At 45.3% G+C, this 24,483-nt stretch overlaps 1 protein-coding gene across 1 annotated transcript; it reads left to right on the forward strand.

Annotated features, from left to right (window-relative positions):
• The first annotated feature begins 5,410 nt into the window (after positions 1-5,410).
• On the forward strand, positions 5,411-24,140 carry ACOX2 (acyl-CoA oxidase 2). Its single transcript, XM_008931364.2, has 15 exons — positions 5,411-5,488; positions 6,181-6,421; positions 7,733-7,895; positions 10,525-10,676; positions 11,193-11,300; positions 12,017-12,136; positions 12,612-12,727; positions 13,127-13,299; positions 14,365-14,527; positions 15,199-15,389; positions 16,559-16,720; positions 17,677-17,782; positions 20,458-20,675; positions 22,382-22,511; positions 23,407-24,140. Exons 2-15 carry the CDS (start codon positions 6,262-6,264, stop codon positions 23,467-23,469), a joined length of 2,025 nt encoding a protein of 674 aa, XP_008929612.2. The 5' UTR covers positions 5,411-5,488; positions 6,181-6,261; the 3' UTR covers positions 23,470-24,140.
• The last annotated feature ends 343 nt before the right edge of the window (positions 24,141-24,483 follow it).

Genomic DNA, 24,483 nt, shown 5'->3' on the forward strand with positions numbered 1-24,483 from the left:
AACCTGGCATGGTAACTAAAAGGGACAACTTGTGTATTACTGAATACAACCCAGATGACCATAATGGCTTTCCCAAGGGTCACTGGTATTGCACCAGTGTGTGAGTCAAGCCTGGCTGAGGCTGTGTGTCCCAGCAGCACACCTGTGCTATTAGAAAAACCAACACCTGTGTGCTCATACCAGTGCAGCACAGGCAGGTGCAACTGTTCTTCACAAGCATCTTTAAACTGCATTTCAACCCTGTTTGAAAGTGGCTATTTAGGCAGTTCCACGCTCAGGCAGAAAATACATTGGACTGTTCCATCAACACCCCAAGTGGGAGGCAAATGCTCTGTGCTGAAAGCAAAGGCTGGGTGTTTCCAGCATGGTTGTCCATGGAAGCATGCAGTGACCAGGCAGAAGATCCCTGACGATGTAGCAGACAGACAAACTGCTTCTTGCCCCTGGACTACTGAGCTTCAGCCCCTCACCCAGCAGCCAGATATGTGCTATCATAGGGACCTATAGAAAGAGTCCTGTGATGGAGAGGAGGTGATGTGGTGATGTCACACCGGTGTCAGGCTGTCCTGTTAACCACCCTGCAGGCAGTTGGTATCTGTAGACAACATGGGATACAGGGGAACACAGGTCCTGACGCAAAACTATTTGTCATTGCTTCTAATCCCCTTTTCCAGGGGTCAGAGCTGCCTCATTGCAGTTGCCACCTTGCAAAGCTGAAACTCTTCTTGTTCCTGGTATAGCCAAGCTGAGGTGGATGGTGCATTTGCACCATGTACGGACAGAGCCTGCCACACTTATGGTGGGTTCCCCTCATGCCCTGGGGTATCCACATCCAGAGCTAAAATTGTGCTTTCGGGAATATCTCATCTTCTTGCTTCTCACATCAGCCCTGATACAAAGCCTGAACACCATAACTCACTGACTGCCTTTGGACACTGGCCCTTGAATGGCCTCAGTGGATCTCATCAGCTGGGAAGGTAATACCTGGTTAAACAACATCTACTATCCACGTCTTCAGTGGATCCATACATAAATTAAGGGAAAATGGGCATTTATCACATATTTATCAAAAAGTTGCTAATCCATTCCCTAGTCTCCCTGGTCCAGTGGGGTATTTCATTTCAGAGGGCTGTTGCTCGACCTGACAGCTTGGGTAAAACATCTGAGCCACATCACATGTCAAGAGCAGTGAAAAAGGTATGGAGTTTCTGTGACAGATTGGACTATAAAAGCCCTTAACTCAGCTTCAGTCCTTGAACACCCCATGTCAAGGCACTGCCTCTGCTGTAGTTTTTAAGCCCCTTGCTCATATGCTTATTCTAAACATGATTTTGTTTCAGAAATCCAGTGCATATTGTCACTATGGCTCACACAAGACCTGAAAGGCTTTATTACGTCCTTTCCAACTGTGAAGCTTTTCATATAGGTGATGATTAAAACCATAAGGAAGAAGCAGCATCAACCATTTTTTCAGGGGGAAAAAAATAAAGTCAAATTTCTCCAAGGATAAAAAGGTGTTGCTAAGGATGCCTGTACATAGCTGCAAAGAATGCTGCATGACACTCCACAGAGAACATCAGCGTAAGTAGCAAGTCAGAATTACTGTGCTGGAGTTTTGTGAGGAGTTATGGCACAGATTAAGTAACCTTGATCAAAGAGCTCAAAAAAAACTCAGCAAATTAATTTGTAATTTTGCCACAGATGGAAATGCACTCCAGGAGAGGCAATCTGTCACTCCATATGCACCAGTGAAATCAGTGTTATCAGCTCACCCGGGCTGGGACGGGGGCATTTATGCAAGTCCTTGGGTGGGAGCCATCTAGTAAGGTCAGCAATGAAAAGGATGAAAGTATTTTTCAACTGCTCTTCTTAAGCAAGCAAATATTACCTGGGGGGAAAAATAAATCAAGGTGTCTCCCTTTGATGTGGTGTCCACCAAGCACAGAGTGGGGCTGCACACAGCATGGTGGCTAAGGGGTGTCTGGGTCATTTCCAGCAGGTGTCCAGAAGGGAAAGGGAAGGCCAGGTCAGACTGTCCTAACTCAGGCTGAGCAAGCAGAACCACAAGAAAACCTTCCAGCAGTGGAGAGACAGCAGGAAGCCCTGACCCAGCTGCCCACCAGGACCCCATATTGTGGGGTATCTTCAAGTCTCTATTGCTTTTACATTAATTCCTCCCTATGTCCCTAAAACACATTCCTGAATAAACATGATGTATTCAGAAGATCATATAATCAGAGTATTGATGGAAGACAATTTTTTGCACTGTGTATGTTGCTTATGTGGTATATAGTCTATATTCTGTGTTGATGTTTATACATTTATATGAAACTATACATTTATATGTCTTGCATCTCTACTGAATTAACTTGCTATTTAATGTGGACAAGTCTGAAAAAATAAACTAAACAATGATTGTATATTTTGCTCTTTTCCACAAGGAACTGAAAAAGCTCCAAGGATTCAAGCAGACAACAGCCAAATAAACTTAATGAACATACAAACCAGTGAAGCCTGACATCAATTCCTTTGTTAGTGTTGTGTTAACTTGCTCATCAATGAGCCCTTTTCAGCATCTGCACCCAGTGCTTATCCCCAGACTGCATCTCAGTTTGATGAAAGTTTAAAGGCACAAAAATTGTAAAATCAGGCCTTGTGCACTGAAACTTTCCATACTGTTTGATGTATGGAACTGGCCATGGATACCCACTTGCCTGGCAGGTTAACATCCAGGTTAACAGCCAAGGAAACACGTCCTTGGATTTAATTTAAAAACTCAGTGTTGAATTTACAGGTAATCCTCACACTAGTGAGCTTTTTTCATTATTTTTAAACATTTTTTATGTGCTTTAGCAGAAACCAAAGACCATAGATTAAACAGATAAGAAAAAGAGAGAATGCTTCACATGTGCAGGTCGCACACACCATGGTCCCTGAGAGCCAGGACTAAAACTGAATGCAGCAAAGCAAATGAAAAGGACTTTTCTGTCTCATTACTGATATTGGCACAGATGCCAACATCCCAATCAGAACATCGCAGAGATGGTGCTTGGATGCATTTCTCTGACACCAGGTATTTACTGGAGTTGCCACACTGGGAGATACATTTTGTTCCAACCCTCCACACCCTGCGGCACTGGTGTGGCCAGTCAGCTCATCACTGGGGGCGAGGGCTCATTCACTAAACTTGTTCTTCAGGTCAGATTTCCAAAACATCTTCCCACCTTTTTGCTGCTTATAACAACAGCTCCCTTGCTATCCTACCGTGTTAGGTTGTGTACTTCAGTCCCTGGCATAAATCACCCACTGAGGCCTTTGGTGTGACATGAGACCAGGGGACTTGGGCAGCACTTCATTAAATGCTTTATCAGCCTTTCCAGCCCCAAGTAGGGAGGTTTCCATGGGCTATGCCCCAAAACTTACACTGATCACACACCTCTTTCCACACACGGATGCCAAAAGCAGTTGTTCATATCATGACAGTTCCTCTTCTATGGAATGGAGTAAGAAACAATCATTTCTGCTCTTAAAAGATACCTGCCTTTTAGCTATGCTCCATCGCCTGGATTTCTCTTACTGCCAGAGCTTTTAGTACCAGCTTTGCTCTTTATCCAGGTCATGCTGAGATCTCTTTTCCCATGCACTCACTCCTGACGTGCTCCTAGATAGTTTGCTGCAGTGGAATTTCCTGCCAAGGAACACTTATATTTTACTGCCTCAAAAATGCCAAATTCTGGTTTTCTTCCTCAAGCTAGTGGTACCCTCTGGCTGAACATCCCTGCTCAGGAACTCACCTTTGCCTATCCTAGGTATTTCTCTATATTTAGATAATTTCCAAAGATTATCTAAATCTGCCAGAGACCAAATGGTTTTGTGTTGATGAAAGCATCATGTGAGACCACATGAATTGGCCATGATACTGGTGAGATCCAGCCTTACGGAAAGCAGGAAAAAGGCAAAATTATCAGCAACGTAATAATCAGGGTGTGTTCCAACACACCATGACCAGGTGCTCTTCCAGATTTTGTCAGTTCTCATCACACTCGTGAGATCTCTGGGCACCCAAGGGCACGTGGAGCTGAGGTGTATGACACACTGCCAGGTGTGCAGCTCCAGTGGCACTCCAGCTCAGACCTCACTAACACAGACTGGCAATGACCTACCCAGGCAGCACCTGAGCCTGCCCAGATATAAGCCTGCACACACATCAGGTTGCAAAGAGATTCAGGGACAGGTTTTTTCCAGCCTGTCATCCATCACCCTCCCTTCAGGAGAGGCAGATCCACTTGCTGAATCACAAACAGCACTCAAGAAGCACAAGGCCAAGCGCTTCTGACTCCAGCAGAAGAAAACATAAGAGCAAATAGTGAAATTCCATGGAGCACTTCAGAAGGATGTAGTCCCTCCTAAGCACTCACGGCCCCAGGTCACTGTGGGATGTGACACTGTGCTGTACAGACCTGAATACAGCACATCCATAGGACACCCTGGGAGTGTGACAGAGCCACACAGCACCTTTGACCTACCAGGCTGATCCCTACCACACTATCCACTGCCCGTGAGCACATTCACCGTATTGCAGTCAGCTGCTCTGACTGATTGCTGCTCCTCATGGCTGCTGGGCTTGTTTCAACAAGCTCAGCTCCGGGCTTAAAATTACAGTTACCCAAAACTACACCCGATTTCCCAACCTTTGTTTAACTTCTCATATTAAAGTAAGTCTTTAGTGCAGTGAACTCCATGAGTTCTCTCCCTGACAAAGGTGTTTCCAGCGTGGGTTTGAAGCAGCAGCACAGACGTGTCGATGAACTATGGGCAGGGGGGACTCCTCTCCCGTCTGTAGCCGGGGTGAGCCCCCGGGGGCGCGGGGGGTGTGAGTTCCAGCTGCTGTCACCAGAGACACGGACAGCCTGCAGCAGGGACAGATTCGGGACCGCCGGGGATGAAGGCAGCACACGCCCCATGGCAACCTCCCGTTGCCCTCCGGCACGACCCAGCCTGTGAGGCACATCGGCGGTGTCCAGACTTGCACCCCAAACTGCGGGAAGGGCTGAAGGCAGTGCCAATGACTGTGCTGGGAACACCCTGAGCGAGTCAAACACACAGGCAAGAAGCAGTGCGAGCCCGAGGGGTGCTCTCCTCCACCCGGAGCAGGCTGCAAAAACAATACATCAAATTTTAAAACACCAGAAGGGCAGGGTGTCAATTGGGTGACGGAGCTGGAAGCGCAGCCTCCAACGCGCAAATCGGCTGAAGCGAGATCAGAAACAGTCATCTTTTCAGGCGCAGAGTCCTTTCAGCGCTGGGATCGGTGGGATTTTCCTGCCTGCAGAGGTCAGCACACGCAGGAACACCCGCGGGCAGCGCCGCTGGCCCCGGGGACAAGGGGCACAGGGACACGGGGACACGGGGACACAGCGACGCCGGGAGCCGCTGTCCAGCCAGGGAGGCAGCAGCCGGGCGGCTCCCGAGGGACGCGTGGGACAAGGTACGTGGGGGTTCGCGGTCGCACGAAGCGAAAGGAGTCGCGGATTTTCCTTACGCAGCCTCGCGTAAGAGGAAGCGTCCCTGGCTCCGAGCGCCGCTTCCCGTGACGGCTCAAGGGCAGCGCTGGGAGAGTCCAACCCTGCGTACCCAGCACCCTGCCCGGGGGCTTTCCCCTCTCCCGAGACAATGAGGCACTTTGAATTAAAGGCCTGAATATCAGAAAAGCAGGAATTAATAACACATTTGCAGGAGTTTCCGGAGTTTACGTTTCTTAAAGTAATGGAATGTTTGGGAAGGCAGCAGCCTCTTCAAGGGAAAAATCTGGTTTATTTTCCACACACCACACCTTTTTTTACTAGCATCCTGCGACAAAGCCTGCTAAACATGGGGATTACAAATTTGGGAGTTAACGTAAATAAAGCTGAGCCCCATGGCAGGACACAGGGAGCACAGGAAGTGCCTGTGAGTCCCAAGCCAGAAACTCCCTTAAATATTAACACATAGGTGTGGGATATTGCCACACTGACTGATAAAATATTGCGGACAGACTGGGGAGAGTAAAATATTTTTCGTTTAAAAATATATCATAAAACCTGCAGTTTGAGTTCTTAAAAGTACCATAAATCTCCATTGTCCACATCACTGCAATGAGGACAGGATAGGTGCCTAAATATTCATGTAACCCCCGTGCAGGTACAACATCTGGGCCAGCCTACCGAAACCACTCCTCGCTGTGCCAACACCTTCATCAGGCATCCACTGACGGGCTCCAGGATGGCTCTGCTGGAGACCAGCAAGTACTCGCAGGGCTCGGTGCTCGGCAGCGTGAATCCCGACCTGGCCAGCGAGAGGCAAACTGCCTCCTTCTGCGTGGAAAAGCTCACGGCCCTGCTGGATGGTGGCACAGAGCAGACTCGGATACGGAGAGCGGTGGGTGAGTGAGCCCTACAAGGCCCTGCTGGGGAGCTGGCACAGGCTGTGCCTGGGTGTCCCTGCTGTTCTGCTCCTCCTTTGCAGCATGGTGGGGTTTGTGCTCCTGGGCATTTGCTTATCACCCATCTCTTAAAAAAGTAGAAGTGTGGAGCTGGAGTCTTCTCTTAGTGTAAATCAACACGACTCCTCCGCAGCCACTCCTGCTGTCTGAAGCTTTTCCTCCTCCCTGCTCCAATCCCCAGTGTCTCTGGCAGGACTGGTTAAACTGGAATACAAGAACTGAGGGTTGAGTGTCCCTGTGTGAGTGGGATGTGTGCAGGGGCTTAGTGCTGCTGTGCAGCAATGCACACCATGTGTGAGCCACAGCCAGCGACCCTCCTCAGCACATCAGGCTCATCCAGGTGGGGAATGTCTTGCGTGGGTGGCTCAGCAAGGCTGAGCTGCTCTCACTCGTCATGAGTGTGCCAAAAACCGACTGCATGCTCAGAAGGAACAGAGGAACCCTCTCTTTTGTCTCTATAACTACATCTGTATTATACACTTATCAAACAAGAACGGCACAGGCCGCTGGGATCACACACTTCATGGTGCCAATGGAATTCAGTGTAACCTTACATGTGAATAGACAAAGCAAAATGGAGCAGGGGCAGTTTCCAGGCAGACACAGAAATAGTGACTCTGAGTTGCTTTGCAACATTGCCATGGGCTGGTAACATCCCAAACCAGAGCACTGGTGCTGAGCAAGACACCCAGAAGGCTCCAGCCATTAGCCACCCTCTGGGCAAAATCCAGCTAACCACAGCCCTTGCTGGAACAGGGATGGGAGCAGCAACTGGAGGCAGAGGGATCCATAGCATCTTGAGATTAGCTCAGTTGGCAAGAGCATGGTGCTAATAATGCCAAGGTTGTGGGTTCAATTCCGATTTGGGCCATTCACTTAAGAATTGGACTTGATGATCCTTGTGAGTCCCTTCCAACTTAGAATATTCTGTGATTCTGCCACAAAGTCACCTCTTACTCTCTGAACAGGGATGGTGCCTTACCCTGCAGGGTCACCATTTCCACTCAACAGACCCCTCAGGCCCCCTCAGTTCCCCTTCTCCTTCCCCAAACCCACTGCTTTTCAGAGTTAGATGTGACAACCCTGGGAGCCAGGACTGGCAAAATAAAACTTGCCTACAGGCAGGTGCTAATAAGTCACAGCATCAGTATCCATGGGTCCAGTCCTGCCCACTCCTCCCAAGCAGGGCTCAAGGCACTGCCTGCACCTCCCCAGCCCCAGGAGAACCAACTCTTCTGTGTTGCCTTGCAGTGGAAGCTATCCAATCCGACCCTGTATTTAGCAGTGAAAACCAGTATTTCCAGACCCAAAATGAGAGGTACGAAGCAGCAGTCAGGAAGGCTGTTCATCTCCAGAAAAAGATGCATGAGATGGGATGGACTGAGAATGGACCTGAATATAAGTACATTTACAGGTGATTTTTCTTTTTTTTTTGTTAATGTACAACTCTATTTTTCAAAGTTTTGGATGCCTACAAGAATCAGCTTTAGCAAAGGCTGGGAGAGACCAACACCTGACAGAACAGGTTTGGATAAAAATATGGTGCAGGTTTTTATTTTAGCAGCACACTTGGGAAAAGGAAAAATGGTGGTACACAGCAGGGAACTTCTCAGAGAGCAGCACATGGGTACAGCATGATAGATCACAGCAGTTCACAGCCACAACATGATATTTCCACTTCAGCAAGCTCCTTACTTGTGCTACAGCTCTCATACCACCCCTCAGACATTTTTAAATGTATAACCAGCATTGGAAGTGGTGCTGTTGCTGTTACATTACTGACTTGCAACTAAATTAGAGATGACATTTTGTCCATCTAGAAAACCTACATTATATTAAAGGGAGGGGAGGAAGGGAAAGAAAGAAAAAACTCACCTTAGTTTTTCGGTAAATGGGAATAAAATATTTTCACAATCCTTTCTTTATAAAGTTTTCTTAATGCTTTGTGTGGGGTTGAGCTCCAGAATTCAATTACTTGCCCCTCCTTCTTTCTCCCTTTGCTAAATAAATTCCTGGCTCACTGTTGCCTGGTACACTCTCTACATACCCAGTAGGAAGGTGCAAGTTCAGAAGCATCACCAGAGGGGCAAAGCTCTTTACAGCTCACCACTGACACTCAGAGCCACTTTCTAGTATTTCATAGAATCCTAGCACAGTTTGGGTTGGCAGAGGCCTTTAGAAGTCCTCTAGTCCAACACTCTGCAGTGAGCAAGGACATCTTCATCTAGATCAGGATGCTCAGAGCCCCATCCAGCCTGAAGTGGAATGTTTGCAGGGATGGGGCATTCACCATCGCTCTGGACAAGTTGTTCCAGTGTTTCACCACCCTCATTGAGAAAGAATTCTTCCTTATATCTAGTCTAAATCTACTTTCTTTTAGTTTAAAACCATTACCTCTTGCCCTATGGTAACAGGCCCTGCAAAAAAGTTTGTCTCCATCTATAATTTTTTATGCTAAACTCTTCACTGCCTACAGTGAGCGGGACTAATGAAGGGGGAACTCCTCCATCAAGAGCTCTTGGACCTGATCATTATATTCCCATTTAAAAGCAGCTTTCCACTTCTCCCTCGGAAGAAAAAAGAAATCCCAGCATATTTTAAAAACCTGATAAAATTCCACCCCCTCTCCCACCCAGGTGTGCTTTTATCAGGCCCCCTGATGCCGAGGGCTGTGGCAGGGCCAGCCCTGTGTTGTCCCATTTTGCTGGATTAGGAGCAGAGCTGCCTGGCAGGGCAGCTCTTGCCTAATGAAACACCAGGTGAGCACCAAGCTCTTATGACAGAATCCCGGTGCTCCTGGTGCCAGGCACAGTGAATCACTCGCACAATTTAAAAATCGAGCTTTTCAAATTGCAGCTAAAGGAACGTTATTTCTGGACAGGCTGCCAAGGATTCATTAAGTCATTTTCTGTTAATCAAAGCAATTTCCTTTTAACTTCTTTGTTCATATTTTTCCCCCCGCTGTTTCAGCATGATTGATTCTCTCTCAGGGCCAGTATAAAAGAAAGGTCAGAATCATTTGTTAACAATAAAAGGTATCTATGTGGAAGGAGATGCTCACTAGAGCACTGCAGTAAAGCAATGTGCTAACAGCCACCCAGCTACTGAGAACAGCACAGCCACTTACTTGTACATGTACCTATATCTGTGAGGTGATTCAACCAGATTTGAGGAATCCCAGGAAGAGGGACTATATTCCTCATGTTTTCTTAGGATTTCTCACACAGAGAAAAAGCTTAAAACAGATTAATTTCTGATTTGCACCATGGAAATGGCTGTACCCAAGTTCTCATACACAGCTTCTGGAATAGTGCTTTTTAGGATGTATGCAGAGGATCATGGCAAAGGGCTTGACCAGACAATAAACCAGGTGTTATGCAGATGTATTTGAATTTTCCCACAAGAAAACAAAACATGTCAAGTCAGGCCAAATCTCCACGAACCCAAATATTGTTCACTGACAGCAACAGAAAGCAAACACATAGCAAAAAGTACAGCAACAAACCCAACATACCAGTCTATTTCCCCAGAATGGGAAGGCTCAAAAAATCCAGATATCTATGTGTAATTCAGTTTAATGTGCCCCACAGTGAATTGCCAGGGTTTGGGGGTTTTAAAGAAGGGTGGGGTTTTTTTAGTTTTTTGACTTTTTTAGTTCAGCCTCAAAATATGAATTAAATAATCAGGAAATAGAAAAAAGATATTAAGGGCTCACAAGCCTCAGAGCCACAGGAGCTTTGGAGCCGGGCTGTGTTTTTAGCTGAGCATCTGCTACTCAGAACAGATAATTCCTCCAAGAGCAACTGAGATAATGAGCAAGCAACACTTAAGCAAACTGCTATGAAAGAAGGAACAAAAGCAGCTTGGAAGAGCTCTTTTCCTGCAACGCTGTGCTGCTGCTGGCTGCTGGATAAAGTATGACAAGGCAGAAATCAAAAGGCAGCAGGTGGTACCGTCTGGTGACCACCGCAGTGCCACTGCCTCATTCATCACATGCCTGGAACTTCATCCCCTTAGAAATACCCCTTGTGCCTTCTCAGCAGGGCGCTGTCCGGGGACGTCGCTTTTCTCCTTCACCGCGTCTTCATGAGAAGTATTTCGATGCTGGGCTCTGACAAACAGATTGCCAAGTGGATTCCTCTCGCCACCCAGCTCCGGCTCATTGGAAGCTACGCCCAGACTGAACTGGGACATGGTAAGGCTGTGGGGAAAACAGTGTTTCCTTAGGACAAAAGGCTGCAGCCAAATTCTCATGGAAATTTGAGTCCAAACTGTCCATCCTTCCCTGGGGACAGGGGTGGCTGGGTGGAAATGCCTCCTGCATGTTAGAGGTCGATGTCCTCAGCATTCCTCTGCAAGCTGGAGATGCACTGGCTTTCGTTTTGTCAATATGGAAAACTTAACAACAGCGAGGATGAAAGCCTGTGGTTGGACAGCAGGCAGTCACCAGCAGGGGAGGGGATCAGCCAGGCAGCTTGTCCAGCTGATGGCTGTCACCAGGAGCCAGGCAGATGCCCAAGTACCACAGGGCTTAAGAGATTTGTGCAAGAAATGGTGTGGGGTCATTGCAAGCATTGACCTGTGGTTCTTGTCAGAAGGGTAAACCACAAAACCCTGATAATACCCACACCAGCCCCCAGGGACCCTTCACTCCCTCCATCCTTGTGTTACATCAGGAGATTGAATTTTTTTTAAATTTCTTTTTTTAAAGGCACTTATCTTCAGGGTTTGGAAACAACAGCCATCTTTGATATTGCTACTCAGGAGTTTATACTGAACACACCAAAGATCTCTGCCATGAAGTGGTGGCCTGGAGACAGTAAGTACCACACAAAACATTTTGGGTTTCCTCATTTGCCTCCTTTACTTACTCCACCTACCCTGCTTAAGCTCCATGTTTGAGGGCCCAGGTGCTAGCAGAGGACTTCTGTAAGAAATGCACTCATTGAGAGGCAAGAAAGGGGTTTGACCAAGTTCAAAGGCCAAGAAGGGAGCCACCATCATCTACCAAAACCCCTTGGGTGGCAGGGCTGGAGAATTTCACTCAGGGAAACTCCTGCCTCTGCAGGAATAAATCTTCTTTCTAAATGATACTCAGGCAACCAAAAACTGCAGGGAGGTCATCAGCATAAAGGATTCAAGTCATCAGACAGTCTCAGCATAAAGGATTCAAGTGTGAAATTCTTGGCTCCCTTCAGGAAGGTATTTCACAGAAAATAACTGGAGTCACTGCAACAGCCACAGCACTTCCCACTCTCTCAGCACTGCATGAACTTTACCTGCTTATTTTTTCTCATATTCTGATGCAAAACTATTAATCCAAGCCTCGTGGGCAGCAACAGTGGCAGAATGATGGTGCAGCTTCTGAGGGCCAAGAGCAGGCTCAGCTTTAGGCTTCCAGCACCTGTGACTCAGACCTGTGCTGAGCCCTACCTTAGTGGGACCTAACACACAATTACACTGACCGCTGTTAACTGCTGAAGTGTTTGTGCTGTACCTTGTCTTAAGGGAATGGGGCTGGTTTTCTTCTTGCAGTGGGACGATCAGCGACCCACACAGTGGTCTTTGCTCAGCTGTACATCCACGGGAAGTGCTATGGCATCCATCCCTTCATCGTGCAGATACGCAGCCTTCAGGACCATTCACTCTGCCCAGGTAAACAACCCCAGACACCTCAGCACTTGTGCAGGTGCTCTGCCTGTTTTGCCCTTAAAGGTTTTCTAAAACATTGGGCCCAGGGAGAGTTAAAATTGCCAAAACCAAGCCAAGAGAGATACCCAAGGCATAGTTATCATTAACCTCAACCTTCTTATCTAAAGGGAAATCTAACATATCCTCAGGCATGCTCAGACCAAGCTCTCATCTTAACCAGAAGCCTGGCCTGCTCTGAGCCTCTCCATTAACACCTCAGTTCTGGCCCCAGCCAACATGGCTCCATCTGTTGATGGATCATGGAAACAAACTACCACAAGGCATTCAAATGCCTGTTTCACCCCTCAGGTGAGATCTTCCATGCTGGGGAAGAAGCAGAGCTGAACATGTCCTTCCCTTGAGATCCCCAGCCTGACACAAAATGGGGGAGAAAAAAGTTCAAGTGGAAGTAAGCAGGCTCTGTTTTCTCCTACTGCAGGCATAACTGCAGGAGACATTGGTCCCAAAATGAATTTTGAGGCCATTGACAATGGCTACCTCATGCTGAAGAACGTGCGCATCCCCCGGGAGAACATGCTGAGCAAGTTTTGCGAGGTATGTATGGACTCACATCACAGACTTGCCCATCAGACTCTCGTTGCACAACCAGAGAGACGACAGAGACTTGCCTAAATTTAGGACAAAAATCTTCCTTTGAGGTGTCTGCACGTCTCTGAGGTTTTATCAAGGGCAGAAGTTACCTGAATCCTAAATGAAACTCGGTGTCAAGAATTCCACATTCAGACGCCGGGGATAACAGGGCTGGCAGAACCTATCTCAGCCAGAAACAGTAAGAGTTTGTCTCTTTAAACAGATATCTTCCATCCATCACACATAAAAACATTGTTTGCATTCAGAGAAGGATTTTTATGTCCATTTTACTCTATGCTTAGTGATTACACAGCCACCTTAGTATTGAAGAAGGCTGCATCTAACACCCTCTCTCTACTCCAGGTTCGACCAGATGGCACCTATGTCAGACAGGGGTCACAGAAGATTAATTATTTCACAATGACAGCAGTGCGCATTTCCCTCATTTCAGATGAGGTTCTGACCCCCCTCATGAAAGCCTGCACCATCGCCATCCGGTACTCCGTGGTTCGCCGGCAGTCCAAGTTAAAGCCTGGGTAATGCCACACAGAGCCTGCAGCACTGGGAAGGGGACTACACACCACGTTCCCCTGCACCAGTTTGTGTTTCTGCTTTTCATCTTATCTTTCAGCCCATCACTGGCTGATTTCCTGGCCCAGGCAGGGCATGACGAACGTGCTCCCCCGTTATTTACATTAACGAGCTTCAGTCAAAGTACAAGAGAATGTTTATGGTTCTTTCCAAGATAAGTTTCATAGTTTGAATAGCTCAGCAGTTCAGACAGGCAACTTATTTTTTATAACTGGCCTTCCCCTAATGCAATCTCATAACTCAGCAGAATCCAGACAAAGTGGACAAGCTGCTGAATTCTTATTCCATAGCATCCTACTAGTGGGTGCAACGTTAAAATACCTTCCAACATCCAGAAATCCAATATCCACGCTTTGCAATGCTGAATTGTATTAGTCTGGCAAGAATCCCTGTTATTTTTAATTTGAATGGATTACAAAAATTTCCATTTAAATCTCCTGTCAAAAGCAGAAGGATCCTAATGAGAACATAGTTTGGTTCAAACACAAACCAAACAGAAGAGCGCAGCATGTTCAACAATGTTCACCAATTCCAATGACTGAAGCCCTGAGTGTACTAACCACAGAAAAAGAGGTAAAGAACATCCAAAAAAAGCTCAAAATAATTTAGACTCAATTTTTTTTGAGTCTACACCCAGGGCCACAAAGATTCTGTTTGAAAAGCAGAAGTTTTTCAGGGTGTAGTGGCACCATCTCCCCTGGAATAACTTGCTGTCCTTGAAGGCTTCATCCTTTTCCTCTCTCACAGTTCCTGTTCCCCCTCTGCACTGAGCCTTTTCTGTGCTGTTAGGCTGGTTCATCAACACAGCAGAAAAATCCCTTTTCTTTTCTCGAAGGATTTGTCTCTCCAACAGCTCAGCAAGCTGGGCAGATTTGCTGCCACACCATCAGCTCAGTCCTGTTTGCCCACTGCTTCTTGGTAATGAAAAATGCTATTTTTTGTTCTGCGACTGTAGCAGTAGCTATGCCTGTGTCCACACTTTCCCTAGTTCATCAGCTGTCTTCCAACAGGGAACAAGAAGCAAAAATCCTTGACTACCAGACTCAGCAAGAGAAACTGCTGCCCCAGCTGGCAGCAGCCTATGCCTTTCATTTCATCAACAACTACCTGCAGGAGCTGTTTGACAGGGGGTACAGAGAGATCCAGAGGAAGAACTTTGACATGCTGCCAGAGGTGAGCTGCAACAGGATTCATACAGCACTTCTCATCTCCAGATATCAAAAGATTTTAGCAAACTGGACAAGCATTCCTCTCGCTAGAGAACTGGAGAAAGATGAAGCACTAGGAGATCAAATGGCACGTCCCAGGTCCACAACCAGTCAGCAACAACATTCACTCTACCGCCCCAAATTTTTTGTTTTGGGAACTATTGCAAAGTCCTTGAAAAGCATGTCTGTTTGCTAAAAACCTCGTTCCAAGTGGCTGGGGGCACAAAGCGTTATTTCACAACTTCATCTACAAATGCACATGCAAATACTCTCTTCTGAGCCCAAACCAAAAATGTGACTTTTTAGATGGAACAGAAGATTTTGCAATTGGGTGCTTGAAATTAAAACACACTCTGAACAAAGGTGGCCGAAGCCACAGCTGGTTGAGAGAAACCCAAAAATGCATAAACTGACTACAGTGTGCCCAGCAGGAGGGTGTGCAGCATCCCAGGCAGACACCAAAGGCCAGGCTCAGGGAGATGGGTGCTACCAGCATGCAAAGGGGGACCCGACAGGGATTTCATGTCCAGAAACTGCACAAGATTAAAAAAAGGAAATTTATTCTGAGGATTGTTTTAGAACACTTACACCAGTAACACTTTGCTTTTGGTTTTTTCCCTTTTTTTTTTTTAACAGCTCCATGCATTGTCTTCGGGCTTTAAAGCCCTGATCACTCACCACAGCACTGCAGCAGTGGAGATCTGCCTCCGGGCCTGTGGGGGACATGGCTACTCCCTGCTGAGTGGACTCCCTTCCTTGTATACCAAAATACTTGCCTCTTGTATTTATGAAGGGGAAAACACCATCTTGCTCCTGCAAACTGCCAGGTAACAATTCAAATGTGTTCATCTAAAAACCTGTGCCCTCGTTTATTCAGCCTCTACCACTTCTTCTCCAAAACCAGTAAAACCAGCTACTCCTTTCTCACAGCATCTTCTAAAAATACAGCTCAGGACATAAACTATTCATGTCTTCTGTCTAACAGGCATGGAGGTGTGTGGGAATTGGATTATCTCTTCTATTTTTGGTTTGGGGACGTATGCAGGTGCTGCTCTGCATAACCTCATTTTCCTCTTTGCCTCCTAGCACAGCAAACACATTGCTATACAAGTTTTGTGGTTTATTTTTTAAGCAACCATTGTAACAATGGTACAATGTAACACAACACTGGTAAAAGTGAGGCCAGAACACAATATTGGTTAAGTGAGATTCAGAGAAAACAAAGTTGTTGGATACTGAAAGTGGATGAGTCATGCTCCAAGAACACCACTTTCCTCTGAAGACGCAGACACTGATGTTTATCCAGAGCGCATGAAATACAGGAAAAAAACTACAGCTGCTTGAACTTTTAATAATGTGTGTTTTTACTAGAAGGAGAAAACCAGTGCACTTCCCAGGGACAGAGCAACCATGTAGCTCTGTGCTTGCATGCAGACACTTCTGGGCTCATTACTGCTTCTTCAAGAAGCAAGGTCAAGAGAAATGCTGTAACTTTTTAATGCCAGACCTGGTCAGTCTAGCTCATAGCAGAGGTGCTAAAAAATAAGGGAGTGGAGAATTCTCCTTGTACACAATCTCCAAGAAAGGGTCTTGTGTTTGTTAACATAATGTGATTGTGTGTTGGGGATCACAGAAGGTAAGACCAAACCACCACTAAGATTCCCAGAGCATTAAGACTCAGGTTGCAGAGTTGATAATGTATCTAATCACCACACCGCTGAGACTGCTAAAAGCCACAGCAAGTTTCTGCTGAAAAACCCATCACTACAGGCTGCTGCAGCATTAAATACAGTAGATAGGCTACCCCTGAGAGCCACCACAGATCAGGTTACTGCGAGTAACAGGCAAAACAAAAGGTCATTACTTGTTCAAGTCTGTTCTGGACCACTGCAGCACCTTGCTGCTCCTTACCTGCTCCTGCTTTACACTTTTTGCATGACTATTTGCTGCGTGCAGATCACCACCATACCCTGCTCTGACTTTGCTCTCTTCCCAGGTTCCTGATTAAGTGCTTCATGGCAGTCAGCGCTGGCCAGCCTGTTCCACCATCTGTCACTTATCTGGCTGCAGTGAAACCTGGGAAGTGTCCAGCCAAGAACAAGTCAGATTTTCTCAGTCCAGATATTTACACTGAGGCCTATCAACACGTGGCAGTCAGGTCAGTACGGAGAACAGGAGACATCAGAAATGTGTTCAAAGCTCAGCTTCTTCCTTCATTTCAAGGGAGGTAAAATAACATAAGTTACACAAGGATTGGCACCATCTGCTCCTGAAAGAGAAAAGGAAGACTACACAGGATTAACAGCCATGTCAGATGTCCGGTGTGGAGCTTTCACACTCAGAAGTTCTTAAGCCACATGCTACCAAACAACTACGTTCACAGAGTTGGTGGCACCATTTAAGTAAATCCCAGACCACATCACTGAATTGCCATCCAATAAAACCTTTAGGCAACTGGATCCTGAGCAATTTTATACAGAATGTTAAAATTTCACATACCTGAGAAAGGGATTTGTTTTCAATTAACACCACAGCAAACACACAGCCTCTCATTCTGTCTGTAGCCTTTCAACGACACATTCAGCCACTCAACACAAGTAATAATGGTACCATGAGTGGTCTCATTGGAATTATGTGCATGGTTATGGGCTCCATAGGTGTCATCTCTGAAAACCAGGTAAAGAGACAACCCTGCTGTCATTGAAACCAGTGTAGAAACAGAGCCACTTGCAAAATCTTTGGTGTCAATGGGAGCAGGATTTGAATCCCTGTGTAGAAAAGGAGAAACATAATGTAAGAGCAGTCTAGTATTACTATTTGTTTTGCAAACTCTCCTTACAAACACAATCCAGGAAAAGCTCAGCCAACCCCTTGGTAAACTACCCTGGAAGCTGAGAAGGCAGAAATCCTCCAGTACCAGGGTGGTCTGGGTGCTTCCCCAGTTTGTACTCAGATTTTTCATGATCTAAGTTCACTCACACCCAGTGTAGATAACTCCAGATGTCAGAAATACCAGTTTGCCATTCGAGCACACACGACTCCGAATGAGAATGTGTGTGCATGTGGGCTGCTCCATCCACAAACAGTATGCCTTATGCTTTTTCAATTTTCCAGGCTCATAAGCAGCACAGCAGCTAAACTACAGGATTTGATTCAGTCTGGAGCCAAGAAGTACGACGCGTGGAACCAGTGCACTGTGCAGCTGGTGCAGGCTGCAAAGGTTAGCAAAATTTATCTGCTTATTTGATGTTTGTCTTCATGATACAATATGCAACAGAAAAGGCAGGATTAGCTTAAAACCTCAGTGCTGTTTATTGTTTTCTGTTGGCATCTAAGGGGCACCACAAAGACCATCACCGTGGTCTGCATGGTGGAAAACTCATAGAAAGAAGCAATTCCTGATCTGAAAAATTTCCTTTCTGAAGAGGTCAGGTAGAAAAGACTAGGAGGAAAAGAAATGGAGAAAAATACCTTCAACAGTTATGCTGCCACTGCTAGCCTAATCAGGCATCCCATATCCTGCAACAAGAACCCACCATCTCCAGCCAACATTCACCTTTCTGTAAGAATCCAACATTTCTGGCTCCCAGAGGAAAGTCTTCCCAAAGCCACCCCACTGAAAGCTGGTAGAGTCACAGCAAGGGTGAAACATGCCTGGTATTTCTTCCATCTGCCTCTCTCCCAAGGAAAGATAACTGCAAGGAAAACAATGAAGTGCAACGTTAACTACTACCGAAAGAAAAATCAAATCAAAGTCAAATTAATAAGACATGCTTCAGATGAAGTAGGATTGGGACAGCAACATTTGTTCCCCAGAACAAGAGTTAGTGCAGAAAACAAAGCAGGAGGGGAGAAAATACCTAAATTTTAATGAAAACGAAACCCGTCCATGTTTCTGTATCTCCAAAAAACAAAATTTTTAATATGCAATTAAGTGCAATTCCTCTGCAATTATGGTGAAAGTCTTCCTTCCTTCCTTCCTTTGCTGAGGAAAGGAAGATTTTGAAACAGATCCATGATTTTAACTTCATTGAATTTTTAATGAAAAACATCTAGTTGTAATCTACCATTCAGCCAGAGTGAAATGGACTCAGCAAGAAGCCCCTGACAGGGAAAAAGGAATCCTACACATACCTGGCAGGGCTGATCACCACCATCGTGGTGGTTTCATAGTAGGGACAAGCCCCCTTGTAGTCAGTCAATTAGATGAAGTCCTTGATGAGTCAAACCTTTCTCAGCAACAGCCAAGAACCTTTCAAAACCATGGGAAGCGTTGATACAAGCACAGATATAAATCCTTCAAAACAAGAACTCACTGAGTAAGGGAGCAAAGACTTGATGTCAGCAGCAGCATTTTTTGTGGTCACCTGTCCTCCGTGCATCACCCCACATTTTCAATTAGACAGACTCACTGGAAGCAGCAAATATTCAATGCTGTAACTTTGAAAATAAGCAGAGAAACTGTGCCCTTGCCTCAAAAACAAAGGAAACCTCCCATGAACAAAAAGTGACTTTTAGAAATTACATTCCCAATATTTTTTTAAATGTAAATATATTTTTAGGGGAGTGAAACGGAAGCAAAATGTTCCCATTCAAGATTACCTCTAGAAAAAGCTCTGACCAGCACCCCCTGCATACAAACCTGAACAAGTTGTTTCCTCCTGCACCCACTCAAATGGGTGGCCAAGGTCTCTGGACTTTAGAGGAGGGGAGATCATATGTCAGAGGAGCTAGAATCCAACTCTCTCTGAGAAGCAAGGAGGAGAATGAACCTAGACATGAGACTAGTCAGAAATAAACCATTTCTGAGGAGCCTAACATATGCAGAGGGCTGGCTGTGGTATTGCCAGTGGTGACTGTGCTGCTAGACTCCTCAGAAAATGAGATCTGGGCCCCTAAAGTTTCTTAAATAATTCCGAGACAGGAAGAGTCACCCAAAACCCTTGAGTTTGCCCCATAACTTTAGAATCTTGATATAATCTGCTGCCTTCTTGGGGCATTTCTGTATTTACTTCTAATCCCACACTTTCCCTGGAGACTCACGCACACGACTGGCATAGCAGCTCTATGAACTGATGCCTGCCAGCTCCCAGCTGTGTAGTTCAGTAGACACTCGGCTTCTCAGGCAGGTTCTGCAGTCCATGCTGCTCCACCGTGCCAGCAGGAAGAGCTTCAGTGCAGGTGTGCCATGCTTACACCCACAGCTGGGAGGAGAACTGTGCAGGGGGGAGTGGAGCCACACAGTTCCCAACACCACCAACCACCCACAGCAGTGTCAGCATAGCAAGAGTCACCCCACAGACAGGTGGGGTCAACCTGCTTCATTAGCTCTGGACCTCAGCTAATATTTATGTAATTTGGCAGTCAGACACTTTACTGGTGTCTGACCCAGAAATTATCAGTTTTCTTAAAACCACAGAAGTGGGAGGTAAGTTTGGTTGTTCTTCAGTGACATTTCCAGAGCTGAAGCCTTGTAGACACTGATCCCAAAGTACCATGAACCCAAGGTCTTCAAGTAAAGATGTTTTTTCTGTTGATGTACAATCAAGATTCACTTGCTAGGGGTCAACACAAGTACATTCCAATGTGTTTCCTTCACACAAACTCTTTGGGATGTTAATCAGAAATATTTAAAGTACTAACATGATTTCTGAAGCAGTTTTCTAGAGTTTACAAATACCACAGTGTTGACTGTTTACAACCCTAATTCTGTTGTCTGCTGTTGCTGTAAGACATGAATGCAAAAGGCCTGGTCACCCAGCAAACAAAGGATACAGACTGGAGAAGTGCCAAGGAAATGAAAAGGTTTTATATTCTTCGCAAGAACATTTGAGTCACTTGACCTACTAAAAGTGTTTTGAGGTGCATTCACTGTTGATTGCGTTTGTTTTCCAGGCTCACTGCCACTACATCACAGTGAAAAACTTTGCAGAAACTGTGGAAAAACTCGAGACCAAGGCTGGCATCCAGAGGATTATGAAACATCTCTGTGACCTCTTTGCACTACACGGGATCTTCTCGAATACAGGAGCCTTCTTGCATGATGGATACATATCTGCAGCTCAGATGGACATGGTCACAGCATCCTACCTGGACCTCCTGGCTGTTATTCGGTGAGCTGCTCTGGCAGGAGACACACAGCTATTCAGTTTGTCCCTGTAATAGATATAAAATGGTGCTACTGTACCTATGGCAACATCTCCACAGTCAATTCACCTCATTCAGTTTTTATTTTCATTGCCTGGCAGCACTACAAATTGATTGAAACATCTACACAGAGCTTGTTTTCATGGTAAAACAGACCATGACAAGTGTCCAGCTCCTCTGCAATCTCTGAGAGTTCTGTAACATGAAATCTTAAATTATAAATGAAGAAGTCCTGAACACTTTATACCATTTTCAGTAGAGCGAAAACACGAAAATGTGTAGTCAGAGCATCACTGGCAGGAGGCAGCCACAGCAACCCATCACACACTGCAGAATCTGCTCAAGCTGCAGCTAATACAGCCCACTCTGTTGCCATGGCTGAGCTGCAACTGGTACCCAAACAATCCTGCCTACAGCTACTTCAGATGCATCTGCTCAACACAATTTGTCACTAACTCTGTGAATTCTGAGTTAAGGTTTTCACTTACCACAACACTCACAAAGGCCTTTTGACAAAGCATTCATCTTTCACTACTCAGTGCTGTTTGTTTAGAACAGATTATGGTGCAGAGAAGTTTTATGTAAAATTCTACTTAAGCCACGTGGAGAGAAACAAGAACACACCACAAGCAAGGGCTGAACAGGGCTGAGCCAAAGAGCAAGGCTTTTCAGAACTGATCGTGGAATCTGAGTTAAGTGATGAGCTCAACATTAACATTTGCAAAAGACTAACATGTTGTTGCCTCTGGAATTCATTGCAACTTCTGTTTCAGTCCACGCCTTGTTAACAGGATTCAAGAATGAAGTGAGTATTTACATATTTACAATTAGTAGAAAGAATACAAACACTTCCTGGTCTGTAGCAAAATCTCAGCCTTTCCCAAACCCCCGAAGAGCCCTTACCCAAAAGGAACTGGAAGATGCAAACATTTTGCATCCTTGGGTGTGAGGTAGAGCCAGCAGGACTTCCTACACGCAGGACAATGGGAGGACAAGGAAAGAGAAACCATCTCCTGCTTAGAAGAAGCTGCCTGTGCTGCAGCTCTCAGTTGCTGTCAGACTGGCTCCTGGTGTGGGTCAGGGTTGCTTAGCTCTTAGAGCCACAAAGAGAATAAAATACGTCAACACCTCATGATGAGGTAATAGAAATACTGAAAGGTAGATGGAGGTTGGAGATCAACAAAGCACTTCACATCAATCCAATAGCAACCTTATTCCATTTTATAAGACAAACACCCACAGCGTGAGAAAAATAAGACAAAAATCAAAAGAAAGAACTGGCAGAGACTGCTGAGAAAACATCTGATGTGAGACTGAGTCCTGAATTAGGGAATTAGGGACAGAGCCCAGGTGATTACAAGACCTGCAAACTCCCATTCAACAGCACAGACAACTCGGGGTATTAGTAGAACATCGCAGAACTGTTAGGGTTGGAAGGGACCTCAGGACATCATCTAGTTCAATTCCCCTGCCAAGGCAGGGTCACCTAGAGATGCCTCTGAGGAATCAAAAGAAGCAGGCTTTTCCCCCCAGTATAGACAAGGAGAAAAACTGGCACAGACCTTCTAGGCTGAGGAACCTGGACAACTGACTTCCAAGTTCATCTTTATCTTCCCCCCTTACAAAGCAATACCTGCTTCAGTAACACAAATGTCACTGCTCTGCTCCGTAGGAAGGACGCCGTTCCACTGGTGGATGCCTTTGACTTCACAGACAAGAGCCTGAACTCCGCGCTGGGCAGCTACGACGGGCAGGTTTATCAGCGGCTTTACGAGTGGGCTCAGAAGTCCCCCACCAACAAGGTATGGATAAGTTACAGCCAGACAGCTTCCCCATTAGCCAGAGCAGAAACTGTTTGCTTTCCTTCTAATAAAAGTGATACAGATGAAAGACATGAGCTTTTAATTCCTTGTATCTCACTCTGAACAATGACCTGTGACACTCCAATCGTGCCACCCATAGTCTGAGCTCAGACATTTAACCTAAAAATGAGTTAGAGCCTGCAGAGTACTAGAGCCTGTGCCAGGGAGATGGGCTGTCATGTGCCACTCATGTGGGTTTGGTTTTTAAATTTGTATCACTGAGGTTACATTGTACAAAATAAGCTAAAATAAGTCTGTATACATATTATGAAACAGCACTAAATGCAGGGTATTTTATATACACTGATACTAGTGCAAAACTTGAGTTTTTTAATAATATGTTTAAACAGAATGAGTATAAATGTTAAACAAGGCAATTTCATCCTTCATGGTCTTTAGAACTTTACTTTCTCTTCTTAAGTCATCCATATTGTGGAGTAATGTAAAATTCTGCACGATGTAAATATGCATTGCTCTGTTTGAAAACTCATTTTGCCCTGAATGAGATTTTTACTGTGTTAATCAGTAGCCCTTTGAAATCCTACAGCTAAACACAAAATTTGCCTTCAGCAAACATTCAAGTCCAAGCATATTTTTTGAAGTTAAATAGTATTCTGTCCCATTTGGGATGAGTTGTGTGCTGGTTATGAAGGATAGTACATACTATAAGGAATGAGATCTTGCACACAGTTGCAATAGCTGGTGGTTTGTTGTTTGCTTTTTTTTTTTTAATAGTCTAGCTTTCTGTATTCCAGAGATTGTTCTTAAGAAAAAAATTATAGCCTTTCTGTTCTTAATTGCCATTAATTCCCTTCCCCATTCTCTTTCTGAACAGATGAGCCCAGCCTACGAGAGGTATTTGAAGCCACTTCTTCACAACGCACTATCGAAATTATAAAGAACGTGTTCCAAGTGAAGGACACACGTTTCCTCCTGTTCTTTGTGCAGCAGTACATTTATGAAGCATCAGTAATGACTAATCAGAATTAATAATCAGTTGCTTACTTGCAGTTACAACAAGTCTGAAAGATTCTCAGCGAGCCATTTGCAATTAGACAGACGCCAAGCAGCGCTGAGTGGTACCCGCTGCTATGAGACAGCCCAGGAATGGTCCAGGGTTCGCTGTTTTCTAACCTGAAGTGTCCTGACAGCATCAAAACAAACAGCTTCCTTATTCTTTTTCTAAATCCACTATATGATGATTAAGGAAGAAAAAAAACCCCACCACCACATTATGAATCCCCTCTCAGGGTGTTGGAACTATACAGTGCCTTCAAAAAAAACCCCAAAACAACCAACTGTACTGAAAAATCCAGTGAAAGTAAAATTATAATCCTTCGTTTCTAAGAACAACTTGTTCTCTTCAATCAAAAAGTATATTAGAAAGTACATCTGTTTGGACAATTAAAATAGCTCTTGACTTGCTCAGCAGTGGAATATTCCTGCCTAATGAAGATTCAGACAAAGCTGATGCCAGCTTCAGTCTGCAGAATTTACCTTCCCATTAATAGGGCCGCTCATACTGTCTTTCTATAAATCTTGGTCTCCAATAAAGTGTATTATTTGGAATACTGCTTATCTAATTATTACACTTCATAATTATGGAAAGGGCAGGCTGATCCAGGCTAGTCGTTAATTTGCTAGTAAATGAAGTGTTGCAAAGAACATCTTCTGATTATAATTCAATGCCAGTTAACACAAGTATTTCTTACCACGTTGCAAGAAAGAAACAACCACTTTTCCTGAGCTTCATCAGTTCTGCTGCTCTTCCCTCCCTGATAGGAAGTATAAAGCTCTTGCTGCTGCCTCTTATTACATAAGTCAAAAACCTGCATGTATAAACAGGGAGAGACAAAATATAATAGACAAATACACTCCCAAAACAGGCCTTTAGAGTGAGAGATGGAATGGA

The sequence above is a fragment of the Manacus vitellinus genome, unplaced genomic scaffold, assembly GCF_001715985.3.
Source record: "Manacus vitellinus isolate BGI_N305 unplaced genomic scaffold, ASM171598v3 scaffold_14_pilon, whole genome shotgun sequence".
Taxonomy (NCBI): domain Eukaryota; kingdom Metazoa; phylum Chordata; class Aves; order Passeriformes; family Pipridae; genus Manacus; species Manacus vitellinus.